This window comes from Protopterus annectens, chromosome 1.part2 (assembly GCF_019279795.1).
Source record: "Protopterus annectens isolate FY-2018-M chromosome 1.part2, PAN1.0, whole genome shotgun sequence".
NCBI lineage: Eukaryota > Metazoa > Chordata > Ceratodontiformes > Protopteridae > Protopterus > Protopterus annectens.
The window spans coordinates 103,554,921-103,581,295 of record NC_056727.1 but is presented as its reverse complement, the minus strand read 5'-3'; the positions used below and the strand labels follow the sequence as shown (position 1 = coordinate 103,581,295).

General features: G+C 43.8%; 1 protein-coding gene across 1 annotated transcript in view; it reads left to right on the top strand.

Moving 5' to 3' along the window:
• The window catches only part of ASB3 (ankyrin repeat and SOCS box containing 3), a 1,155,430-nt gene that overhangs the window by 948,617 nt on the left and 180,438 nt on the right, over nucleotides 1-26,375 (top strand). The window contains exon 8 of the mRNA XM_044055058.1: nucleotides 24,511-24,644. Coding sequence (XP_043910993.1) covers nucleotides 24,511-24,644 — 134 coding nt within the window. The remainder of the gene's footprint in view (nucleotides 1-24,510; nucleotides 24,645-26,375) is intronic.

Genomic DNA, 26,375 nt, shown 5'->3' with positions numbered 1-26,375 from the left:
TGTATTCTATACCCTCAGATTCCACTAAGTAGGATCTCGGGTCAGCACATATACCTCTCACTTGACAAAGTCGATCAAAGCTTTTCACCGTTTGCATCATCACTGTCTGTCCTCCTTTTAATGGACAAAGAAATCTGCTCATTTTACCATAGCTGGACTTCTGACAGGAAAGCTTTTTAAAAAGTTGGGCTTTGATTGCTTTGTTTTTAGCATTAGGCACCAACAAACTAGAACTAATAGGTAAGGTTGTTCTGGTTTGCCTAGAAAGAAGTCTCTGAGCAGGCGGGCCAAGTAGGTTGTCACGGGGTATATTTCTGAGATTAAGTAAATTCAAGAAGATTTCAGTATTATCATGCTTTTGCCTCTCTGGTAATTGCTTTGCGCTCAGTACTGTATATTCAGCAAGGCTGTTTGACTGTGAGTATTCAGGGCTACTAGTAACATGGATAAATTCCTACTCATTTGCAAATCTCTGAAACATTTAACTGGTAAACTGGGTACTGTTGTAAGAAATAACTTTGTGTGGATTACCATGAAATGAGAAATGGTGATCTGAAGTAGTTTACTTTATTTGTCTTCAACCTGTGGGATACGGATCCAAGCCGGCAAAAATTACTAGAATTAGCTCCGAGCTCTAGACTCCTCCCCTTACCCATAATACACCTCTACTGCCTTCCATCCCCAGATCTCATTTGCCATGATTTGTAAAACATCGTGTCTCTAGAGCTCCAGCTAGCAAAGTGATTGACTAAGTTTTTCTAAAATTTCAGTTACTTTTAGCTGTTTTAGGTTAGTGTTAGGTACCCTTTCTCCTCTCCCATCGCTTTGGTGTCGAGTGTAGGTTTGTCGTTGTAGTTATTTAGATTAGTTTGCCTGTGATGCCCCTCCCCCCTTAGTTAGTCTAGTGTGGTGAGTGGGTGTGTGTTAGTCTAAAGAAAGAAAGTTTTTGTCTGTTCCTTTTTTTTAAGGCTTCTTTCTTTGTATTATGGCTGAAAAGCTTATATTTAAGCGCTGCACAGAGTGTGGCCATAAGCTCTCCCCAGCAGATGGCCCCACACTGTGTGTGTTGTGCTTAGGTGTGGCCCACCTTAGTGTGGAGTGCTCCATTTGTGCGGGGTTCAATCCCCGAGATTTGAAGGATAGAAAGGCCAAGTTGGCCCTCAAATGTCTTCTGCCTGCCACTGAACCTCCTTCCTCGTCTTCGGCTTCAGTCACAGCGGCTGCTGTGACTGCCTCTCCCGCTTCTCTTCCTCTGGCCTCCCCTCCCTCCCAGGTTGGGACTCAGACTCCTGCATCTAAGCCTGTGGTAGCGGAGCAGAGGAGAGGTAGAGAACGGGAGAGAGAGAGAGTCAAAGACGAAGGAAAAGAGGAAAAGATCCCCGGACCTCTCGTCCCCAAGCAAGTCTGCACGGATACGTGACTCCCCTCAGCTCCTGTTTCTGAGGCTCTCCCCAGAGCCAGAGGAGGCACATTCAGTCTTCAGGGCCACGGTTCCCCGACTGGCCAGGTAGAAGTCCGTGGCCTCATCACGGTCGACCTGTTCTTTATCGGACATGGATCTGGATAAGATGATGAGGCGCTTTATCGGTACGCAGATCCAGATAGGGGTCGTGCCAGCTCCCCCTCCCTCAGGAGGGGGGAGCTTGCTTCCCTTTTTTCAACCCATTTCTCCTTCCCTGATCCAACCTTTGGCTTCGGAGTTCTCGGATCCGAGGTTGGCCTTGGTCAGGGGGTTGGCACCGACAGTCTTCACATCCTCGATGCCGACAGCTGCCTGGAGCATCTCTGATCTGACCAATTCGGATCCAAGCCACTCTTTGAGCCAGAGCCTGGGTGTCAGATCCGAGGGAGTGGAACCTTTTCCATCAGCTCCGACGTTGCCGGGCCAGGTTCCCTCCCTCGGAGCTCCGTCCACTTCGGGTCCGGCTCCGATTCTCATGTGTTAACTCGGGAAGACCAGTCTCCTTATTAGCTTCCCAGGAGATCTGCTCTCCTTCAGCATTCAGTGTGGTAGAATGGGTCCTCTCCATCGGAACGAGGCCCTTGACCGCCCCCTCGGACTCCGCCCAGACCCCCTTGGCTCTGTCTTCGGTCCCATTTGTCTTACCAGAGGGACAGCTTGTGCCCAAAGAGCCCCAGATGGTTCCCCAGAGGAACAGATGGCTTGTGAGCGCTCCCCGGAGAGCCCCACAGGAGATGTGCCTCACAAGCATACATGCAAGAGGAGGCACTTGGACTCCCCGGAGCCCCTAACTGAGGACACAGATTTAGATGATGGGGAGGGCTCCCCAAGATCAACTCCCGATGATGTCTCGTTTGGAGACATCATGGAGATCCTGCACCAGCAGGGAGGTTGCTCTGCCCCCAAGCCCTCCTCTGATGAGTCTGTGTTTCTGGAGGCTTTCGGCATGGGCCCGTCTATGTCTTGGGTGTCCCCTCCTCTGGATCCTTTAGTGGATTTGATCACCTCGTGAGCATGGAAGGAACCAGATACCATGGAGCCGATCCCCAAGTGCCCCAATAAGGTTTTAAGTCCCCATATTGACAGGCCTTCTTGGAACAAGGGCTCCCCAGTGAATGCCATGGTGGTAGCAGCAGCCACGAGGAAGGAACTATCTCAGGAAAGTTCCTCGGTCCACCCTCCTGACCGAGAGTCACTGATGATGGGCCGCCTAGGGAAGCAGGTGTATGCTTCAGCTACCTTTTTAATAAGGGTGCTGAACTACTTGACCCATGTCACAAGACTCCAGCGCGACCTTGTGAAGGAGCTGGAGAAGTCTCCACCCAATTCCATGTCGCAGGAGGTCAAGGCTTGGCTTCGTTCTCCGCGAAAATGACCACTCTCAGAGCAGTATCAAATACATCCATGAGACTGCTCTCTCATGCTATGGAAAGAGCGGCTAGGGCGGCGAGTCCATGCGGCATAACACCTGGCTCAGGTTGTGCCAATTTACCAAACCCTTTAAGGCATCCTTTGCCAATGCCCCTTATGACGGCTCGACTCTTTTTGGTAAGACAGTCAAGGAGACACTAGTCCAGAGTGTGAAGGAGGGAAAGACACTGTCTGCTTTCGGGATCCGCTTCTCTAACCTTCAAAGGTCCTTTTCCTGGAACCAGAGAGGGCAAAAGAAGATGTGGTTCCGGAAGTCTCAGTATTCCCAGGACACTCAGGGCTCTTCTTCCCCTAGAGGCAGAGGGGGACAGAATGGACTTCAGCCCAGAGGTCAAGGGGGTCCATGAAACGTCGGGTCTCGAGAACCAGTCTCGGATAGACCCGGGCAGCAACCCTGAGGGGCTGCCCGGTTGCTCTACTCTAGATGCAGTAGGGGACGATTGTCCTTGCACCCAGTGGCATTGGAGTCCATAACAACGGACAGCTGGGTGCTTCAAATCATATCCAGAGGATATTCTCTTCCCTTCGTGGTTTCCTCCATATGTCCCAAACACCTCCCGGATGTTCCACCCATGCAAAGGGAGGCAGCAGCACAGAAAATTTTCAAGCAGCTCGGAAAACGAGCCATCAAAACCGTCCCCCCAGATCAGTCCAGATTAGGCTTCTACTCCAGTTTCTTTTTGGTGCCAAAGAAAATGGGGGAGTTAAGGCCCATTCTGGAACTCTCTACCCTGAACCTGTCAGTTGCCAAAGAAAAGTTCCAGATGGTCCACTACAGTCCATCATGCCGTACCTGCAAGAGAGTGACTGGATGTGCTCGTTAGATCTCCAGGATGATGATTATCACATAAAAATGCACAGAAGCTCCAGGTGGTTCCTCCGCTTCCAGCTAGGGGCCAATCATTATCAATTTCGAGCCCTAGCCTTTGGTCTCATCACAGCCCCCAGGGTGTTTACCAAAGTTATGGCGATTGTAGTGGGTCACCTGAGGCTTCAGGGGATTCAGGTCTACCCGTACTTGGACGATTGGCTCGTCACTGCTCCCACCAGGCATCTACTTTCCCAAACTAGGGATTACTTTCTGACACTTGCCCTGAGTTTGGGTATCACAATCAACACATCCAAATCTCTACTAGAGCCTGTACAGGTGATAACTACATTGGTGCCAGGATAGACACACTCCAGTGCAAAGTGTTCCTGACCTTGGAGAGAGTTCAAAACCTCAGGATGCATGTCTCCCTCATTTATCGTTTCACCTCCTGACAGCAGAATCAGTGTTGAGGGCCGTAGGCTCGATGGCGGCGACCATAACTCTTCTTCCATGTGCTCGGCTACACATGCGGATTCTTCAGTGGACACTGGCAGTTCAGTGGTCCCTGTTGGATTTACCACTAACTTATCCTATCGACCTAAGTCAAGTGTGTCGGTCATCCCTCACATGGTGGATGAGCTTTCTGGGCATTTTGGAGGGACAACCCTTTGTTCCAGCCCTAGCCCAAACCACAATGACCACGGATGCCTGTCAACTTGGGGGGGGGGCATTGTTCGGGCAGGACAGTCCAAGGCCTGTTGTCCCCCATAGAGACCAGCTTGCATATCAACGTCCTAGAGATGAGGGCGGGACTTCTAGTGCTTCAGGTCCTTCATGCCTTTCTTCCACTGAGGACGATTGCCATTTAATCAGACAATGTCAGTAGCCTGGTATATCAACAAACAGGGAGGGACCAGATCTTATCTCCTTTGTCGCGAGGCCATGCGAGTGTGGGAATGGGCGATCTCCACCGGTCATTTTCTCACCGCAACGCACATTCCAGGAAGGTCCAACATTCTAGCAGACAGGCTAAGTCGGACCATTCTGATGCCTTACGAGTGGTCTCTGAATCTATCAGTAGCGGAACAGATCTTCAGCGAGTGGGGTCAAACTTGCTGCGACCTCTTTGCTTCTTCTTCCAAGGCGAAGTGCAGCAGGTTTTTCGCTCTGAACCCCCAGCCAGGGGAGTCCCCCAGAGATGCTCTAGTTCATGCTTGGCCTTCTGGTCTTCTGTATGCTTACCTGCCAGTTCCTCTCATCCCGAGGTTTCTGCAGAAAGCTTGTCGACTGGGGAGCAAGGTGATCCTCATTGCCCCATTCTGGCCTCTCCAGGTTTGGTTTCCCTTCCTTTGGTCTCACCTTCTGGCTCCACCTTGGATCCTAGATCCCATTCAGGATCTGATCTCACACCCATTGGGGGTGCCTCATCCAATTCTGGACAGCCTGAACCTCACGGCTTGGCTGCTGCAGTTCTTGTTATTGCTAGGACTCCCAGACTTTCCTCCTCAGTTAAGTCTATTTTGGTGGCTGCTCATAAGTCTTCAACCAGAAAGGTTTATCGCAGCAAGTGGAAATGTTTTTCTTTCTGGGCCTCTCAGAGGAGTTTAGATCCTTTTACGGCTCCTATTTCCACCATTCTTGATTTTCTAGCTGATATTTCCCGGCATGGTGCTAGTTCTTCTACTGTCAAAGTTCAGTTGGCTGCCATTTCTCATTTTCATGTGGGTGAGAATTCTGCATCCTTGGCATCTTCTAGACTGTGTAAAGCCTTTATTAAAGGCACTTTTTTGCTACGCCCCCTGGTCAAAGATCCTGTCCCCCCCCGTGGGACCTTGCTATGGTTCTCCAGGCTCTGGTCGCCCCGCCTTTTGAGCCAGCTGCAATTGCAGATCTTTAATTTCTATCGTGGAAAACAGCTTTTCTGGTCGCTATTATCTCTGTTAGAAGGGTTTTGGAATTACAGGCCTTGTCCATAAAATTCCCGTACATGATTTTTCATAAAGATAGAGTTTCCCTTCGAACCAATCCATCTTTTATTCCTAAGGTGGCATCACCAGTCAATATCAATCAGACTATTAATCTGCTGTGTTCTTTCCCAGTTTTACCATCAGGATGGAATACAAACTACACATGTTGGATGTTCATAGACAGTTACGATTCTATTTACACAGGAGAAAAAATTTTCGTAAGTCTGATCAATTGTTTCGTTTTATAGACCCTTTTGGGCAAACCTATTTTGAAGTTCACTATAGCTAGATGGCTTTCTTCATGCATCCTGCAGGTCTATAAGGACAAAGGCATGTCTCCTCCAGTTCAGGTTAAAGCTCATTCCACTAGGTCCATGGCTACGTCTGCAGCTTTCTGGTCTAGGGTGTCTTTGGATGACATTTGCTCTGCAGCTACCTGGTCCTCATCTCATACATTTATTTCCCATTACAAATTGGATCTAACATCTAGAAGGAGAGCATCCTTTGGCTCCGCGATGCTCCAGAATATCCTTCCATGAGGGCCTCCCAGGAGTTTAGTAGCTGGGGACTCTGTCCCACAGGTTGAAGACCAAATGAAATAAACTACTTCAGATAAATTATGTACTCACCATAACGTTCCATCTGAGTAGTTGTACTTCATTTGTCTTCAACCATCCCTTCCCTCGGACCTTGGCGCATGTTCAGCCTACGGGCTGCTGTATAGGTGACAAGTATGTAATCAAGTCAGGTTCTAAGTATAAGTTCAGCAAACTGGATCTGGAGATGGAAGGCAGTGGAGGTGTATTATGGGTAAGGGGAGGAGTCTGGAGCTCGGAGCTGATGCTAGTAATTTTTGCCGGCTCGGATCCGTATCCCACAGGTTGAAGACAAATGAAGTACAACTCCTCAGATGGAACATTATGGTGAGTACATAACTTCTTTTTTCATCTTAGTAATACCAGCACTGGAAGTTAGGTTAGGTAGCAAATCAATCTTAAAGCAGTTTGAATCAGAGTCTACCAACACTAAATAATGCTGCTTGTTCCTCTCAGATATTTCAGTGACTACTGTTGACCAAGGTAGTTCAGGAATCCGGCTTAGATGAAGTGGCTGTTTTTGCAAATGTGGTTTAGTATCATTGCATACTGAACAAGAAGAAACCACTTCATCAATGTCTTTTGATAGAGAAGGCAAAAACACTAGTCCTCTTGCCCTTCTTTTGGTAGAGTCGGAACCTGGGAGGCCACGATGCAAAATCTGAATGTATTCACATTGTAAGGAAGTAGGAACAATAACTTTGTGACCTTTGAAAATTATACCATCTTCCAGCAGCATCTCATCTCTGTATGGAAAATAAGGTAGTACTTCTAGTGGTACACAGGATTGCTTTGATGGCCATCCTACATTGATGACAGAATCAATCAGAATTTGTCAAAGATTTTGGAATGCATGGCTAGGCATTAAAAGGCCATTGTGTTTGTTAGCCTAGTAAATACCTATGAGCATATGAACCTATGAGGTGGTTGAGCTTTTGCAAAATAGGATCTGTCTCTGTATGATTTCACAGCTCATCAAGTCTCATGGTAGAAATATTACACACTTCCATGACAATCCAAGTCAACGTTATCTACATCAGGCTGTTCTGTGTTATTCCTAGGTGATTTGGATATCAGCCAGATAAAGAAGTTTACCTTTTGTATAGACCATTTTAAAATTATACTTTTGTAATATGGGCATCATTCTTTGTAGTCTTGCTGGAGATGAATTCAAAGTCTTCTATAAGATAGTGACTAGAGGTTGATGAGGTTATCAAATGCTCTTTGTTGGTGGTCTAACCATTACCAGGCAACATTTTTGCATGTCAGCTTTCTTAAAGGAGCTGATAACTCAGTAAATCAGGGATAAATTTACCCAAATAGTTAACCATACCAAGCAAACTCTGTAAAGCTTGGACATTGTCTGGAGCTGGCATTTCAAGAATAGCTGCTTGCTTGGAAGGGTCTAGTCGTAAGCCTGTACTGGTAAATAAATGACCTACATAAGTAACTTCTGGTAGTCTGAATTTACACTTCAGAGGATTGAGCTTCAAGTTCACTTCACGAGCTCTGTCCAGGACTTTCCTGAGGTTTCTGTCATGCTCTGCTCACCATTGCCTTCAACCAGTAAATCATCCACTATTATTGCACATGGATAGCCCAAAAAAATTTGCTCCATTGCATGCTGAAAGACAATACTGGCAGAATTTATTCCAAAAGGCATTCTGAGGAATCTGTATCTACCAAATGGGGTGTACTGGACGTAGCCAGTAGTGAAGATTTGCAATCAAACATCACTTGTTCAAGTCTCTTGGGTCAATGCATATTCTGATTTCATTTGAATTTTTCCTATGAGCAGCTACCATGGAAGACACCCACTCAGTTGGTTCTGTGATTGGACAAACCACACCTTGCTGCACCATTTTGTCTGACTGGACCTTAACCTTATCCTGCATAGCTGTTGGAACTCTCGTTGCCGGTCTGACTACTGGACTAACCTCTGGGTCTACTTTTATGGAGTACACAACTAGACGTTTGCCTAGCTTGTCTTCGAAAACATCAGCATACTCTGAGAAAATAGCAGTGAAACTGAAATTGGGGCATTTGCTTACATGATGTACTTTGGTAAAAGAAGGCAGTTTCATTCTTAAACTGTCTCTGAGACCTAATAATGACTGCTCAGGTCTTTTGACTACATAACAATTGCAAGTTGTAACTGTTCCCAGCCAAATAGCATGAAAGCACTGCTGAGCCTCAGTTTGAATCTCTTCATCTCCATAAACAACAAGCTTCACACAATTAACCAAATTAAGTTGCTCACCAACTCTCACTTCAGCAAATGTTTCTGCTGACATTACATTACACTTTGAAGCAGTGTCCAGCTTGAGCTCTGTGGTTTTACCATTGATCAGGACACTAAAACAATCAAAGAAAGCAAAAACGATGTTCCGAACAGCCAGAGGTAAAAAACAGTGAACGCACTTTATTCACAAAATAAAACAGCGTTTTACGCTGTTTTATTTCGTGAATAAAGTGCGTTCACTGTTTTTTACCTCTGGCTGTTCGGAACATCGTTTTTGCTTTCATTGATCAGGACAGAACAAAATACTTTGTTCTTTGCCAGCAAATCTACTGCATTAACCTTTTCACCTACCACTGATAACACCATCTACATAGAAAGTAGAGTTGCTGGTCTCTACATGATCAACTTGCTTTTTTGAGTGATGTTTCTTAATAATTGAATGAGGCTTGCTTGATCTACAAAGCTTTTGAAAGTGGCATTGCTGACCAAATGCTAAGCACTTCTCTCTTTTAGTCTCATGATTGGCTCCACAATAACAACAGTTAACAATATGTCTTGACTTGGGTTTTGCTGACTCACCCTTGTACTGCACTGAGCATGTCTTTTTTACTGATCTAGTCTTGGAACTTACTAGAAAGTTACAGGTCCTCCCATGGAATCCTGCAGGGGTTGTAGCTGCCATGAGCTTAGGCCTGTATCTGCTAGCCACATGCTGCATACTGTCTACTTTTGCTCTAGAGGTTGCTGAAACCATGCTCTTGTCACAAGCATACTTGTGTGCCTTTCTGTGAGCTCATGGATTTGACCATCACTGCCACGAAGCAAAAACTTTCTTACTGCAGCATTATTAACACCACACACAAGCCTGTCCTTTATTAACTCATCTTTCAAATCACCAAATCTGCAAGTTTTAGCCTTATTTCTCAAGCTGGTGATATAAGCTGCAAAAGTTTCACCTGGCTTTTGGTCTCTTTTATAAAACAAGTGCCTCTCTAATGTAACATTTGTCTGGGGGTTGCGCATTTCTCTAAATTTACATTTTAAGCACTCGGGGCCCTGTATTGATTCAGCCGGTACAACAATATGACTGTTTTCCCCAACCCCTGCATATACTTCTGGTGCATACACAAATGAACACACTTTTTTAGATGCTTCTGACCCAGCTAAGTTAAGTAAAATACATGCCCTTGTATGTGCATCTTTGTCAGAAAAAGCTGCTTGTATGAAAATATTCTATTCCTGCTCAAGTACTCTCCATTTCTCTGCTATATTATGATCAAACACAAGTAGACTGAGTCTGCAAAATGCCTGTGCTATATCAACACAGTAGTGAAGGTGCTTGGAATTATGTCTGAACATACATGCACATAAATATGCCAGAACTTGTAATTATGCCCAGTAGAACAACAGACTCTCTGAAACAACTGCAGTTTGCCAAATAAGTCTCCATAGCACAAGAATATTTTAAAATCACTGTACTTTATGAAACCATTCCTTAACACTGTAAGAAATACTTCGAAATGACTGTAATTTGTGAATAAACTGTACACAGCAAAAGAAGCTCAGAGTAAGAAACACTTCGAAATGAATGCACTTTGCAAATAAACTGTACTCAGCACAGAAACTCTTTAAAATGGCTGTACTTTGTGAAATAACGCTGTACAGTGTGAGAACCGCTTTGAAATGGCACTGTGCGAATAAATGTACACAGCACAAGACATTTTTCAAAATGGCTGAACTTTGACTGCACTTTGCAATATAACTGTACGTTGCACACAGCAGACTCTCTAAAATAATTGCACTGTAATGAAGCACACACTGTGCAAACACTTTGCACTCACAGAGATACTTTGAAAAACTCTACTTGTACTTTGAATGGCTTCGGTCAATGCAAAATAGTAGTTTGTCCAGTCTTTTACTAAAAAACGTGCAGTTGCCTTGCTTTTTAATCTTATCTTGCCCCTTGATTGTGCTCATTATGCCCTTTTAACCTTTTATCATGCTCATTATACTTTTTATGCTAGTTTTATTTTAAAGATGCGCTTTATGCAAACCAAAGGTAATTCTGAGCCCCATATGAATATCTCTGCTAGTTTTATCAAATGTCATGGTTTCAAACATTTTGTTTAATTAAGATGTGTTTTGTGCCTTATGAATGCTCCATTTCATTTTCTTTGCAAAATAAATCATTTGTGCAATTGCAAAATAAATCATTTGTGCAAGTTTTGGTTACCTTCATTTCTGGCCCTTTTTGATTGTTTAGAGCTCTGTTTCACTCACTCAGCTCAGTCTGCCTTCACCTTCAAGTCTGCACCGCATGGCTTGAAGAAGTTGCACTCTCAATCCCAGTTCTGACACCATGTTGCTCTTCTGGTCAGGATAAAACAGACAAACGGTTGTGAGTTCAGTTCAAGCAGCTTTATTACACAAAAACACATCAGGAATGAGGCTTTGTAACTTAAACTTATAAACAGACTGACTACCACACTCACATGTGTTAACACTCTGGCTGTTCTCTCAAAATGGCACTGCTGCCTGCACATGCTCACTATTTATATGCATGTGCCTACATCTGGAAATGCTTCTTAAAGGTATACAGACGCTCTGTTCTACACGTACCATACCCAGAAGGTCTTTGCCACCAGTCCAAACGCTCACTTCATTTACTGGGTCACCAAGTTGTTTTGCAGATGATCTTCATGTTTCACTGTTGCAGTCATTACATTTGGGTAATCTCCTGGCAGGTTGCCCTCAGTCGGCCTGATTAACAAAGTCTTGGGTCCTGCGTCGGTTGCTGTCCCTTCTTTTATGACGTCAGGTCGTCAGGGGTATAAAACATGCAGCCGACGCCATTTTCATCAGTCTTTCTTGCAGCGCGGTGCCTGAAGCAGAAGCAGTTCACAAGTGCTGGTCGGCCAACTGCTGAAATTTTCGTTTCCAAGTTTCAGAACTGAAGTCTTCAGACTAAAGCTAAGTCCCCCATTGGGGAAACTTTTTCCTGCTCCTTACCGATGTCAGTAAAAGTTAATAATTGTATTAACTTGTGGGAAGCAAATACCTCATAAGGATTTTAATTTGTACTGTATTCCTTGCCTAGGCCCTGACCACAACGTGCCTTGCTATCGGTTTTGTGTTAAATTTAACCAACGCACTATTAAGCATCAGTATATTTTTGCATCTAAATATTTTGGCTCAAGATTTAACTATCCAGAAATGTCGTCGGTTAGCAATCCGACTACCGGAATATACAAAAAACACAAAGAAAAAGACAGAGACAGACCGTCGAGGTCCAAAACCGACGACGAAGCTTCTCCTAAGCCAGTCACCGGTTCGCCTGTACTCAGTGAGGCGCTTTCGCAGCCCATGATACCCGCTACTTTTGATTCACAGGCCTCTACTGAGACCCATTCGGAGTCTGGTATGCCGCGAGACACTAAGTATTGAACCCGCGGATGTCTCTACCTTAGATGGGTCTGGAGCCGCTGAGCAGGCACCGGCTTCTGAGGGTGTTTTCGGGCCTAAAGATTTGTATATTAAACCAAAGCCGTCTTCAAAACCTAGGCCAAAATCAACTTCTATGTCTAAAAAAAACGACGCTTGGGCCACGTGCACAGGCCCCTATGCCTAAAAAACAAATGATCAAAATGGCTAAGGATTTAGTTACCTTGATCAGGGGTTTCCAACCCCCTCCTGCTGAGAGGCCTAGGCCTAGGCAAGGCACTGATTATGAATCTTCAGATCAGGTTTCCATTTCTTCTGATCAGGAATTATCTATTCCTCCTTATGAGGACTCTGATGCAGAAGAATCCATCCCTTCTGCTTCTCCTCCTGAGGATTTTTCTTTTGGAGAAACTTTGCATACCTTAAGGGAATATTTTCATTGGGAGAGTCAGGAATTTTCAGAATCTAAAAAGAGGCTTAGGGATTTCCTTCTTTTTCCTCAGCATAGGCCTTTGGCTATACCCCCTGTTCTAGACATTGTTGATGATGTTTTCTCAGAATCCAGCATGGCTCCTGATTCCTTGCCTCCGGCTCCTAGTAAGCCAGACAGATATTACAGGGTTCCTGACTCCCACAAATTCCTTTTTAAAAAACCTACTGCTGACCCTGAAACTATTTCTTAGGGTCCCAAGGGTGTTAAGGCTTCTACTTCTAAAAATCCTACCCCTTCTGATAGAGACTCAAGGGCGCTGGATAGATGGGGTAAGAAGGTTTACACGTCTGCAATCAGGGCTTTAAACTGTCAATTTCATATGCTTAAATATCAGCAACATGTCATGGGCTTAGTTAAACAGAAAATTATGTTGATTTCTGACTGTGTGGAAAATAAAGAGTTACAGAATTTATTGCATTTAGCTGAACAAGTTGGAAAGCATACTTTGCAATTTGGTTTTGATTCCTTGGGGGCCTTTTGCAGGGCCGCTGTAACTGTATCTGTGATAAGAAGGCATGCTTGGCTCAAGGAGCAAAATCTGCCTGATCATGTTAAAGCAAAATTGTTGGATGCTCCTTTGCAACAGGACAGTCTATTTGAATAACACGATGGAAGACGAAGCTAAATCTATGCAAACTGTAAAAGATTTCCTACAAGTGCAGCCACCCAGGTTTAGTAGGCACTGGCCTACTAAGAATTGGTCCTTTCCAGTACCCACCAGAGTCACTCAGGTCAAACCCAGACACTCCAAAGGCTCCAGGTTTCAGTCACAAGGAACTTACAGAACAAAACAGTGGGGTGCCACCACCTCCAAATCTGGAAGTAACAAGGCACCTCTCTACGGTAAACAGTCTCAATGACTTTCCTCTGCCATCTCCTAGCACTTATCTTCTGGCGGCCCCTTTGGGGACAACTAGCACTTCATGCACAAAATTGGCATCTAATTACCCAGGACAAGTGGGTTTTAAATATAGTATCCCAGGGATACAGATTTCATTTCCACACGTTGCCAATCCAAAATGGATGGCCAGATCTGCCTCCAAATCAGTGGATAGAGGCCCAGAAGCAAGTTATGTCCCTCATGAATATGGGGGCTATTCAACCAGTACCAGAAAAGGAAAAGGGGCAATGTTTTTATTCAAGACTTTTCCTGGTACCCAGAAAAGACAAATCATGGCATCCAATTCTGGACTTATCCATTCTAAATACATTCCTGGACAGTCCAAAGTTCAAGATGCTGACTCTACAACAGTTACTGCCTATGCTATGCAAGGATGTCTGGTTGGCAACTCTAGGCTTAAAAGAGGCTTACCTGCATATCCCAATCAGGGAATCTTGCAGAAGATACCTCCTCTTCAAAGCAGGCTATTTGCATCACCAGTTCTTTGCACTGCCTTTTGGCTTATCTACTGCACCTGGGTCTTCACAAAAAACCTGGCACAAGTATTTGCATTTTGCAGACAAAGAAACATTCAAATTTATTCTTATCTGGACGATTGTCTAATTCAGGCAGAAAACAAGGACACTCTTCTACAGCATCTGGCATTTTGTAAAAAGGCTTCTAACTTGCTTAGGGTACACCATAAACGAAAAGAAATCACAACTGGTACCCTCTCAAATAATTACATTCCTTGGTGCAAGCTTGAATACAGCTGCCCAGATGACTTACCTCATGCCAGAAAAACAGATCCAATTGATGACTGACTTCAAACGAGTGGCCACAAAAACCCAGTTATCTGCAAGACAAATTCTGCAGGCCTTGAGGTTCATGGCTTCCTACATTCTACTAATTCCATATACAAGACTGCATATATGAGGAAACTTCAGTGGTATCTAAAAAGCTTATGGAGTCAACATTGTCACAACCTGGAAACAATAATTCATATTATTCCTTGCCTGCAGCAAGAGTTCCTATGGTGGGCAGAGGCCTATCACCAAAACAAGGGACTGTCTTTCATTCCACCCCCTGCCACCCAAACCTGACTACAGACGCATCAGATTATGCTTGAGGGGCACATCTGGCAGGGAGATGCATTCAGGGCGAATGGAGCCCAAATCAAATGCACCTGCATATCAACCAGAAAGAGATGCTAGTTGTACAGAATGCTCTGACAGCCTTCAAGGACTTTCTTCATCCAGGACAACTACTGATAAAGATGGAAAACACCACAGTCGTGTGGTACATAAACAAGCAGGGGGGTACCCATTCCTACCCCCTTTGCCGACTAGCCATGTCTTTGTGGAACACAGCCTTGACTTACCAAATACATCTACAAGCTCAGTTCCTGCCAGGTAAGCAAAACGCTTTGGCAGACGAACTAAACAGAAATCTTATGGACCCACACGAATGGAAACTGGATCCACAAACCTTCAGTATGTTGACACACAAATGGGGGAACACAGACATAGATCTTTTTGCCTCACCCCAGAACTATCAGTTGGACAAATTCTGCACAAGAATCCATCACAAAAAAGCTTGGAAAGTGGATGCTCTATCCTTCAGCTGGAAAAACCTATCAGTCTATGCCTTTTCCCCCCTCTGCCTTTGCTCTCCAAGGCATTACTAAAAGTCAGACAGGAAAAAACAAAAATGATTCTGATTGCTCCAGACTGGCCTCGCCAACACTGGTACCCGCTCCTACGCAATATGTCGCACCTTCCTCAATGGTACCTGCCTCAGACAGCATATCTACTGTCTCAGCAGAACTATCAAATTCTGCACACTCAGCTCCAAACTCTGAATCTTGCAGCATAGCTAATTAACTAATGTCACCAGTTGCATCTCTCAGCAAACCTGTGATGGATGTCATTTTGGAGGCTAGAAGGCCTAGTACTAGAAAATCTTATGCTGACAAATGGAAAAGATTCTGTGCCTGGAACCAAACACAAGGAATAAGCACAGCAACTCCCAATATTCCTCAGATTCTGCAATACTTAACTGAAATGCTTCACAAGCGGCTATCTTTTTCTTCCATAAAAATCCATGCATCTGCCATTTCAGCTGATTACAACACAGAACCTCCCCTCTTCTCTCATCCTCTGCTAAAGCAGTATCTCAGAGGGGCCAAAAATTTAAGACCTCCCAGGAGAGCACCAACTCTTGCATGGGACCTCAATTTTGTTTTGGAAAAACTCATCCTACCTCCTTTTGAGTCAGCTGCTACTGCGGACCTAAAATTTCTCTCTTGGAAAACAGGTTTTCTTTTAGCAGTCACTTCAGCTAGAAGGGTTTCAGAACTACAGGCTCTTATGGCAGTGGAGCCTTTCATTATTTTTTATCCGGACAGGGTGGCTCTCAGGACCAATCCATCCTTTATGCCTAAGGTGGTATCCAGTGTGGGCTCTTAATCAGACCATTCATCTGCCAACTTTCTTCCCCAATCCACAGAACAAGGGTGAGCGGGATTCTGCATTCATTGGATGTACACAGACAACTAAGATTCTACTTAAACAGGACAAAATCTCTAAGAAAATCTGAACAACTATTGGTGGCATTTGCTGCAGGGGCAGAGGGAAAGGCTATTTAAAAGCAGACTATTTCCAAATGGATAAGCCATTTTATTCGTTTCTGCTATATGCACCATGGTAAACCTGTCCCCAAGGGGATCAGATCTCATTCCACCAGGGCTGCATCTACTTCTGCAGCCTTTCTCAGAGGGTTCCTACCAGAGACATTCTAGAAGCTGCTACCTGGAGCTCAGTTCATACGTTCACCAAACATTACCATTTACCTCCCTTCTCTAAATCCAGAGCTGGCTTTGCCACTGCTGTCCTGCAGGGCCTTATAGCTGCTCCTAGTGCTGTATGAATCCATCCTCCCAACCATAGTTTTGGGATTCTACCCAAATGTAATGACTGCAATAGTGAAACACGAAGAACATAGTAGAGTTGTGTACACTTACCATAAATGTAGATGTTCGAGTGTATTCACTGTTGCAGTCTTGGTTACCCTCCCTCCAGCCCCCTGTTTTTTCTCTAACTGTACCTCTCCTTTCTTTTACTATGATTAACAGCCTTTTTGGTGTATTAGATTTTGTTTGGAGGTACATGTTTTGTGTTTTAAATTATATGTATGTATGTGTATATATATATATATATATATATATATATATATATATATATATATATATATATAGCTCCCCATTTGGGGGACACCTGACATCTGGGGCAAGAAAAACTGATGTAATGGCATCAGCTGCATGTTTTATACCCCTGACGACCTGAAGTCGTGGAAGAAGGGACAGCAACCGACGCAGGACCCAAAACTTTGTTGATCAGGCCGACTGAGGGCAACCTGCCATCAGGTTACCCAAATGTAATGACTGCAACAGTGAATACACTCGAACATCTACATTTATGGTAAGTGTACACAACTGTACTTTCTCTGCGCTTCCCTTTGACTTATCCACTGCTCCCAGAATTTTCACTAAATGCCTGGCTCCAGCCATTGCTTTTTGCAGACAAAGGAATATTCAAATTTACCCCAACTTAGATGACTGCCTGATTCAGGCAGACAAGAAAAGCTGTTACAGCACCTGGCCTTTGTAAAGCATCTACTGACCTCCCTGGGGTACACTATAAATGAAAAGAAATCCAAACTAGTACCCACTCAAAAAATTGTATTCCTGGGAGCAAGCATGGACATAGCATCCCAGATGGCATTTCTTACTCCAGAAAAGCAAGCCTACCTGACAGGCTACTTCTCTCAACTAGCCACCAGAACCCAGTTATCAGCAAGGAAAATCCTGCACGCTCTAGGGTTCATGGCATCCTGTAGTCTACTCATTCCATATGCCAGACTGCATATGAGGAAACTTCAATGGTACCTAAAAAGCTTTTGGTGTCAACACTCTCGTGACCTGGAAACTATTATATCTATGATACCCTGTCTAAGGAAAGATTTTCTTTGGTGGGCAGCAGCATGCAACCACAACAAGGGTCTTCCCTTCTCACAACCCCACGCTGCCCAGACCCTAACCACAGACGCATCAGATTATTCCTGGGGTGCACACCTGGACGGCAGATGCATTCAGGGCCATTGGAGCCCAAATCGAATACATCTGCACATCAACCAGAAAGAGATGCTAGCTGTTCAGCACACTTTCACAGCTTTCAGACCCCTACTCTCCCCAGGGCCTCTACTGATCAAAACAGACAACACCACAGTGATGTGGTACATCAATAAGCAGGGAGGAGCTCACTCTTATTCCCTCTGCAGGCTCGCCATGACCCTTTAGCACATGGCTTTAGCCATGCAAATTCACATGCAAACCCAATTCCTGCCAGGCTCCCAAAACTCTTTGGCAGACAACTTAAGCAGAAACCTCCTAGACCCACATGAGTGGCAGCTAGACCACAACACCTTCAGCCTTGTAACCCAGAAATGGGGCACCCCACAGGTGGACCTCTTTGCCTCCCATAACAATCACCAGCTCAGCAAATTCTGCACCAGGGAACCTCACAGCAAGGTCTGGAAAGTGGATGCCCTGTCCTTCCAATGGGTAAACCTCTCAATCTATGCATTTCCCCCTCTTATTCTACTTTCAAGGGGTACTACTCAAGATAAGGGAGGAAAAACCAAGAGCAATCTTGATTGCCCCAGACTGGCCACACCAGCACTGGTACCCACTGCTGCGTAGACTGTCACCCCTGCCACCATGGCACCTACCTCAGATCCCAACTCTCCTGACCCAGTAGAACGGAGAATTAATGCATCCACAATTGCAGACCCTGAACCTGGCAGCCTGGCTTATTCCCTGACCTCTCCTCCAGTTGCCAGTCTAAGCAAGCAAGTCTTGGATGTTATACGTGAGGCCAGATGCCCCAGCACTAGAAATTCCTATGCTGACAAGTGGAAAAGGTATTGCACGTGGATCCAGGCTGAAGGAGCTGAAACAGCACAGCCTTCCCTACCTCTCATCCTGGATTACCTAGCAAACCTACTACACAGGGGCCTTTCCTTCTCTTCTCTTAAAATTCATGCCTCTGCCATCTCTGCTCATTACAGCACAGAGCTGCCTCTATTTTCTCACCCTCTCGTCAAACAGTTCCTAAGAGGGACTAACAATTTAAGGCCACCCAGAACAGCTCCTACCCCAGCTTGGGTCCTTTACTTTGTGTTGGAAAAGCTCATACTACCACCCCCCCCCTTGTGCCTACAGCTTCAGTAGAGTTAAAATTCCTCTCTTGGAAAACAGCGTTGCTTCTGGCTATCACTTAAGCTAGAAGAGTTTCAGAGCTACAAGCACTCATGACAGTAGAGCCCTTCATCATTTTCATGTGTCAGGGTCTCCCTCAGGAGTAACCCAACTTTCATGCCTAAAGTGGTGTCCAGTGTCGCTCTCAACCAATCAGTTCATTTGCCCACCTTTTTCCCTAACTCACAAAACAAGGGGGAAAGGATTTTGCATTCTCTAGATGTGAACAGACAGCTCAGATTCTACCTGGATAGGACTAAATCTTTTAGGAAAACTGACCAATTGCTAGTCAGCTTTGCAGCAGGGACAGAGGGCAAGGCCATATCAAAACAAACAATCTCCAAATAGATAGCACACTGTATCCATTTCTGCTACAAATACCACGGGAATCCGCCCCCTGAGGGGGTCAGGACACATTCCACCAGGGCAACCTCAACCTCTGCAGCTTTTCTCAGAGGGGTCCCTACCAGGGATATCCTGGAGGCTGCAACATGGAGTTCTGTTCATACCTTCACCAAGCATTACCACCTGTCTGTCTTCTCCAAATCCAGAGCAGGCTTTGCAACCGCAGTATTGCAGGGCATTCTAGCCAGCCCCCAGTCTTCTTGACTGCCTCCACCCTTTTCTTCAGCTTTGGGAATCAACCCAAGTGTGATGACTGCAATAGTGAAACATGAAGAACATAGTACAGTTTGTGTACACTTACCATAAATGTAGCTGTTAGAGTGTATTCACTGTTGCAGTCCTGGTTTCCCACCCTCCACCCCCTTGTCTCTCTTTCCCTCACTCCTTACAGGGATGTTTTGGTATTTACTTTCTACTGGTGGTGTTCTTCCACCAGAACCTGGCTCCTACTTGGGGCCATCTGACAGGTTTAGGGGAAGAAAAACTGAGTATAATGATGTCGGCCTCCTTACTTTATACTACTGATGACCTGACGTCAGTCCTGAAGCAACAGCAACCAACGCAGAAATACTAAGCCTCTGGTATTCGGCCAGGCCGAGGGCTACCGTGGCAGGGATAACCGAAATGTGATGACTGCAGCAGTGAATAAACTTGAACATCTACATTTATGGTAAGTGCACACAACTGTGCTTTTCTTGTGTAATAGTAACAGTAGCACAATTCCTTCCTTTTACTTGGCCTGTCAGTTTTTGTGTTTTCTGTGGACTACTACTTCTCCTTCTACCACAGTGGAGGCACCCTCCTCTTGAGCCTGGCCTAGACCTGTGGTAAGAATGTTTCCACATTTGAGAATTCTAGACTGCCTTTTTTCCAGTCCTGGTACCAGTGCACATACATTGATTATGTTGTAAACTACTAGGAAGTCTGTGTGCCCCTAAGTGTGAAACAGAAGAGAATTTTTGCCCAGTTTAGCATAGCAGAAGACCAGCTGGCTACTGCAGAAGTCTTGCTCACAAATTATCTGATCCATTTTTTTCTGTTAATGACAGATTCCCAGTTTGTGCTTGCCAGCCTGCCCAGTTCTTTAATACAAGGATCAATATATTTGTCCCTCCTTCCCATTCTTCAGCAGACAGCCCGATGGCTAATGCTTTGCTTCCTAAGAAACATGCATTTCTTCCAGCCTTATGTGAAAAGAGAAAAAAATCTGAGGAAATGCACCTTTCCAAATCAAACAGATTTAAAATTTTGATGTAACTCGAGAAGCTTTTCTCCTGTGCAGACAAAGTTGTACATTTTTGCACTACTTGGCTTATTTACTTAGCTCTGACTGCCTTGCTCTTCAGTCATATTGCTCTGTTCTAACTTATTAGCTTATGTTCCTTGGGAACCTATACTCCCTTCTTTCCTTTGTTGAAACTTTCTTGAAGGACATTGTTCATCTTAAGGCACTTAGGAAAGGTCTTGGTTTTCTTTTGTAGAAAAGCTCTTTTCAGACTTTTTTTTTATTCCTTAATATGTTTGCATTGGTAGACAGGGATATTCTTGACTGGTAGAGCAACGTGTTTTTAATAGATGCTGTCATTAATTTACTGTCAGCCTTTCTCTGTTTTCCTTAAGGGGTAGTGTCATATTCACAAGTCTCTGCCTTGTGCCTAAAGAGATGTTAGATGTTTCCTTAACCAGAAGATGCTGCTGCCTTTCTCATCATCTCTCATCCTTAAATCCTGTATATAAAAAAAAAAAAAAAAAGAAATGTGCACTGCACAGCTCCTCAGGTACAGCTTTGGGCATATATTTTGAGGACCAAGTAGGACAACGCATTCTGTTTGTATTTTTGTGTGTGTGTGTGTGTGTGTGTGTGTGTGTGTGTGTGTGTGTGTGTGTGTGTAGCAGAATGCACCTCCCCCCAGTAGTTAAGCAGGCATTTTGCAGTTACCTGGTTACTTATTTTACTCATTCATTTATATATGTTTTATTGACCAGGTTAGCTAAACTAGACTTGTGGCCGGTTTTCATGGAAGACCCAAGGTAATATTCATACTGACTAGGAAAAGTTTTGCCAGAGTATGGTGGAAATTCCACTGATATTTATTCGTGTTACAGGATGTCTTGCATCCACCCGAGTTACCACTAACTTAGGAAGATGGGACCTCAGGTTTATGTCTCAGCCAAAGGATGGCACACTGAGGAGAGCAGCACCTTCCTCATGCTGCACTGCATTGTCAGTACTGGAAGGGAAACCCAGGCACTTGGTGTTAGGAGAGAATCTGCAATCTTGATTTTCTAATGGTAAAGGTGTGTGTGCTATGTATTGAACTACCGATGTTGGATTTTGTTACCAAGTCTCTAGCATGCCAGTCCCAGGTCTTGGCTAATTGTAATGCATTTTATTGTACTAGCTCAGTTAGCAAGCCAGTTTCATACTAATACAAGCCCTGTTGTATCATGGAGTGGCTACATTTGATGTTTTCTTTAGGGAGGATTTCAGCAGCGTACATTTGTAAGGCTGCTACCTGGTCTTTGTTCAAACATTTACTAGCTGTTACAGTGTGTTATCCCTCTTATGCAAGAGGAAGGTTAAATACTGCGGCACAGTGGTGCAGCAGTTTGTGTTGTCTCTTCACAGCAAGAGGTTCTCCGGTTTGATTCTCAGCTAGGGTATTTTCTGTGCAGAGTCTACATGTCCTCCCTGCGTTCGTGTGGGTTTCCTTCCACATTACAAAGACATGCGTCTGGAGTGTTTCTCCCTAGGTCTCTGCTGAAAATCGGCTTGTTCCAAGTCGGACTTTCTCGTCCTATTAAACAAAAAAAAAAAATAGAATAAATTTGATGCTTACTGTAAGGGTTTCACTTTCCTTTTAGATTCATAGTTTGGTCCTCTAGCTAAATATGTGAATACCAGCACAACAGAAGGCTGGCAGTATCATAGTACCATTGTGTAAAATACTATATCAGTTGATTTTAACTTCTTGTTGGTTATCTTGGTAGAATCTCTCACCCTCTACCTCCTCTCTTTTTCTGATTGTTTCCTGTCTTTCTGTTTTTGTTGTCCTGATGTTATGTTGGAAGTGAACATGGATGTAAGTGACTGCATGGTGGGTGTTGAGGTAAAGTGCAGCTCTTGGACCTCACCTTGTGATACGGAGGTATAGGCTGGAGAGTGCAGCTAATAAGGAAGTGCTGTGAGATCTTGGCTGCTTTCAACCCCTATAATACAGGGTAAGAAGGTTCTCACTCATTTAACCTGGTATGCTTTTAGAGTGAAATTTGACCTTCCTTGCATTTTCTTGAAAAATACTGCTTTTCTGTGTCCCATATAAATGCTAATTAAAATTTGTATCCTTATGCTTCAAGGCTGAGAGCTGTTCTAACTAGGTCTCTTAGTACTCATTGCAGTCGCTTGATGGTACAAGAAGTCTTTCTAATTACCCTTCTGTGTGCCTTTCATTCGTACCTCCCTCTTTGCTGTTTTCTCCACCTGTCATGCCCTGCTGAATGCCTCCATGGATTCCCTGTCCACTACCAATTCCTGTAGTTCATGTCATCGGTCCACAACCTTCTGTAAAAAAAAAAAAAAAAAAAATCCTTGCAATCTGCTGCCTCTTACCCATCATTCCCTGCATGTCGTTTGTGTTCAGAATGACACCTTCACATCCCTTTGACTTGATCTTATGCATCAGATTATGCACTACTCTCCCCCTTCCTGTCTTCTAGTTTCAGGTGAGAAGTGCATTAGCACATGTAGCCTCTTATTATATTCCTTTTTTTCTCCATCTTATGGATTCTTCTGGTAGTTTTCCGCTGAATTCCTTGTAACAGCCTTATGTCTTTTTCCGTATATGGCTTCCAGAAATGTACAGAGTACTCAGTGTGGTCATAACAGGACCCCGTAGAGTAGATGCATTACAACTTAGCTTCTGAAATCCATATCCACCTGCCATGTTTCTCTACACCAAAAGACACCCCAGTAGCAACTCTGGATAGCTGGCAGAAAGGAACAAAATATCGCAGACATTTTTTTGAATCATTGTTTAGAGGTCAGATATGAGTGCCTACAGAGCTTTATCCTGATGTGATGAATACTGACAGTATAGAGCAAAAGTCAGTCATACTGTTATGCTGAGTGCCTTCCACGTCTGTACTTTGTCTGAAAGATATTACAGCAGTGAAGTGTTTCATTCAGCAGGGCTGTTAACATTCTTTGTCTTTTTTTTTTTTCTTGGATCTGGATCATCCAGTAGAAATGTAGTGCATCATATATATGGGCCATAGCTGTTGCAGTTGTACTTTAATGCTGACTACATCACAGTAACAAAACTTTTTAGTTATGTAGGCAGGATACTGTAACTCTCATATTTGCAGTCCATGTGCTCGAAGGACAAACCTTTGTGCATAAAAGTCCGTAATTTATTTCTGTGAGCGCCGCTGATGAAGATGATTAGAAAACAAATACAGTGGTTGACATTGTCTGCAGATTCTTTGATTCATTCACTTTGGAAATTATTTTCTGATGCTCTGTGTTAAGTGGCTAGTTAACATCATCCAGTGTATCCAAAGGTGGTAATATTCATTTTGCTTTTGTTTAATTTTGAGCTATGTGCTGTATATTTCCATTTTTCTTCATTGTTCCTTTTCTCATTATTACTTAATTATAAAAAAAGGTTTGGATGCTGCTGAATGCTGTTCTGTTGTGCTGTGTAGTTCTTCCATCTGAAAGCTTTATTCAGCCCTGATCAGGTGCGAGCTAGGAAGCAGAACATCCACCTTCTCTCAAAGCAGTACACCACATGGTTCCCAGAACAGTGGTGTGGGGGTGGGAGGTGGTTTATTGCTTGTAGATAGGACTTGAGAGAGCCTCCTTAGGATGAGAGGGTGGATCTTCTGTGGCAGTACCTGTTAACCTGGGCTTTCTCAGAAATCTAGTGTTATACTTGTTTAACTGCCCTGTTTGGAGGAAGAGGTCAAGAGGTCCAGATGACTGTCACCTTTTATCATTTGGGCTTTTGAAGAATCACCTGTCATGTTAGTGTTCCTTAAACATATTAGATTTGAGGATAATTCAAAGTGTAGGAAAACTGCCAGAGGCAGAAGTGAAATTATTGATGGGTCAGAGAATGTAATTATCAGGTTCCAGAAAGAGAGAGAGAGCAGATGATCTTCTGTACACACAGTAATCCTTTCTAATTGTGTGTCCATTACATAATATTAAGACATTAAACAACTGAATACAATAAAAGCATAGATCACCTTCTTGTATAACAGACATTCCAAGCTGACTTGCTATAAGATGAAAATTACAGCACCATATTGTAAAAATCCATCTGATATTTATTATAAACAAGTTGTAGTTTTTAACTTTGTCACAAGGTGGTAGTGTTTACTTAAGAAGGATGTGCTTCTATTCTGACAATTTAGGATATTCTATACCAGTTTCTAAATTGTGCCTCACATTTGGTGTGCAGGATTAAATCTGTTTGTGATGATGCCCTTAACTTCACTCTGGAGTTCACTAATTGGAAGAGGCTTCCTCCAGCTGTGGAACAGGCACTTGCCAGCCATGCAGAAAACTCCAATTGGGTTCCAAAGAATCATTTTGGTATGTAAATACTGCTGCATGATTATTTGTATGGACTGTAGATTACCTTAATTTGAAAGGAAAACATCTTTCTCACTGCTGTTCAAATAATTGCTGTACGTGTCACTCATTAATGTGAAATGTAGATGATGAATACTGGTCCTTGGTATTCTTAATGTTTGCTGAATAATAAGGTGCATGTGTGTATGCATTCATATACATGTGTATACGTAGGAGTGTCTATACGTGTGTGTGTGTGTGTGTGTGTGTGTGTGTGTGTGTGTGTGTGTGTGTGAGTGCATGTGTGCTCGTGCATATGCATGTGTTTAGTTTGACTAGAGAAGAACCAAGAAAGCAAGCGAACTGTTTTACGACAGTACAGTTAGTTACTGGGATTTACACACAGTAATTTTCAGGATGCTTCATTAGGAAAACTATTTGTAAAGTATTTAGATCAAGTGCTGCTTAGCAAGCTTGCTGAGAAAGTATGTTTATTCATAGAACACTAAATTCCAGTGGATAAGATCAGTGTAGGTGCTCTGCAAGTAAATGTGAACTAGTTTTTGACTGGCTCTTCTGTGAATGGCAGTGAATTTACAGATTGATGTAAACTTTTCATGAAAGTGAAAGCAGTATTTAAGGGACTGGGATTGCAAAATACCGAAGTAGACTGCAGTAAACAAAAAAGAAAAACAAACATACAGAAGAATATGCAGACTACTCAACAGTTTGAGGTGTTTGGAGCACAGTTACGGCCAAACAGTATGGATCTAGAAAAAACCTGCATAAAACTGCTGGAGTCTGTAGACAGTCTGCCAAGGCTTATACTGAGAAACAGTAGCTGTGTTTCTTTATGGTTAATGAGAGCAAATTACCCAATTTCTAAGAGATGGTGAGGATTGTGAGATAATAATTTTACTATGCAGCTTCATAATTTTCTGTTTTTGATAGCTAAGTGAAGGGACTGTATTTGGACTGTAACCTGACTGTAGTCCAGTTGTGCTGAAAACGTATTAACTGATGGTTTCCAAAGATGACCAGAATTTAACTGACAGAGGTACATTGCTGCATTTCCCTACCTGCCCCTTTATTGTTCCTTAGTAAATGACAGGCTATGCATTCTGAGATAGATGAAGCACCTGCCATTACACAGTGCTTGCTAAATGCTGGTCCTGCTGGTAAGAGGCTAGGAAGGTGGATGGCAAATTAGTTTGTTCATAGGTTGGTACTAGGCTATCGGCTCTAGGGCCTGTACAAGCCTAGCCATAACAATTCCCTGGCTATTTCTTCCCACAATATTTACTTCCCTGTACCCCTGTCTAGCAGAGCGACTGATGTGATCCCTGGGGTGAATTTCCTATCTCCCATCCAATCGTTAAGGTTCCCTTTGAAGAGGGCCAAAGAGATGCTCTGCTTGACATGTATGGGCAGTCTGTTCCAGAGTCTGGGGAGTCTCTAGGTCAGGAACCTATCCCTCCAGCATGTTTTGTTCATTGTGATGACAAGGTTTAGATCCCTGGAACGTGTGGCTCTGAGGGATTGGGATTTCTTTAAGTGTAGCATGTACATCAGCTCTGGGTTTGACATGGTCTTGTATGTTAAGCAGAGATTGCCTCTGAGTAGATGATATGCAACAGAGTATTGATGGAGGTTTTTTTAGATGGTCAGCATAGGGCATCTGCTTTAGGCCTGTAATTCCTTTAGTGAGGTATTTCTGCGCCCTTTCCAGTTGCATATGTCTTCAGAGGTACA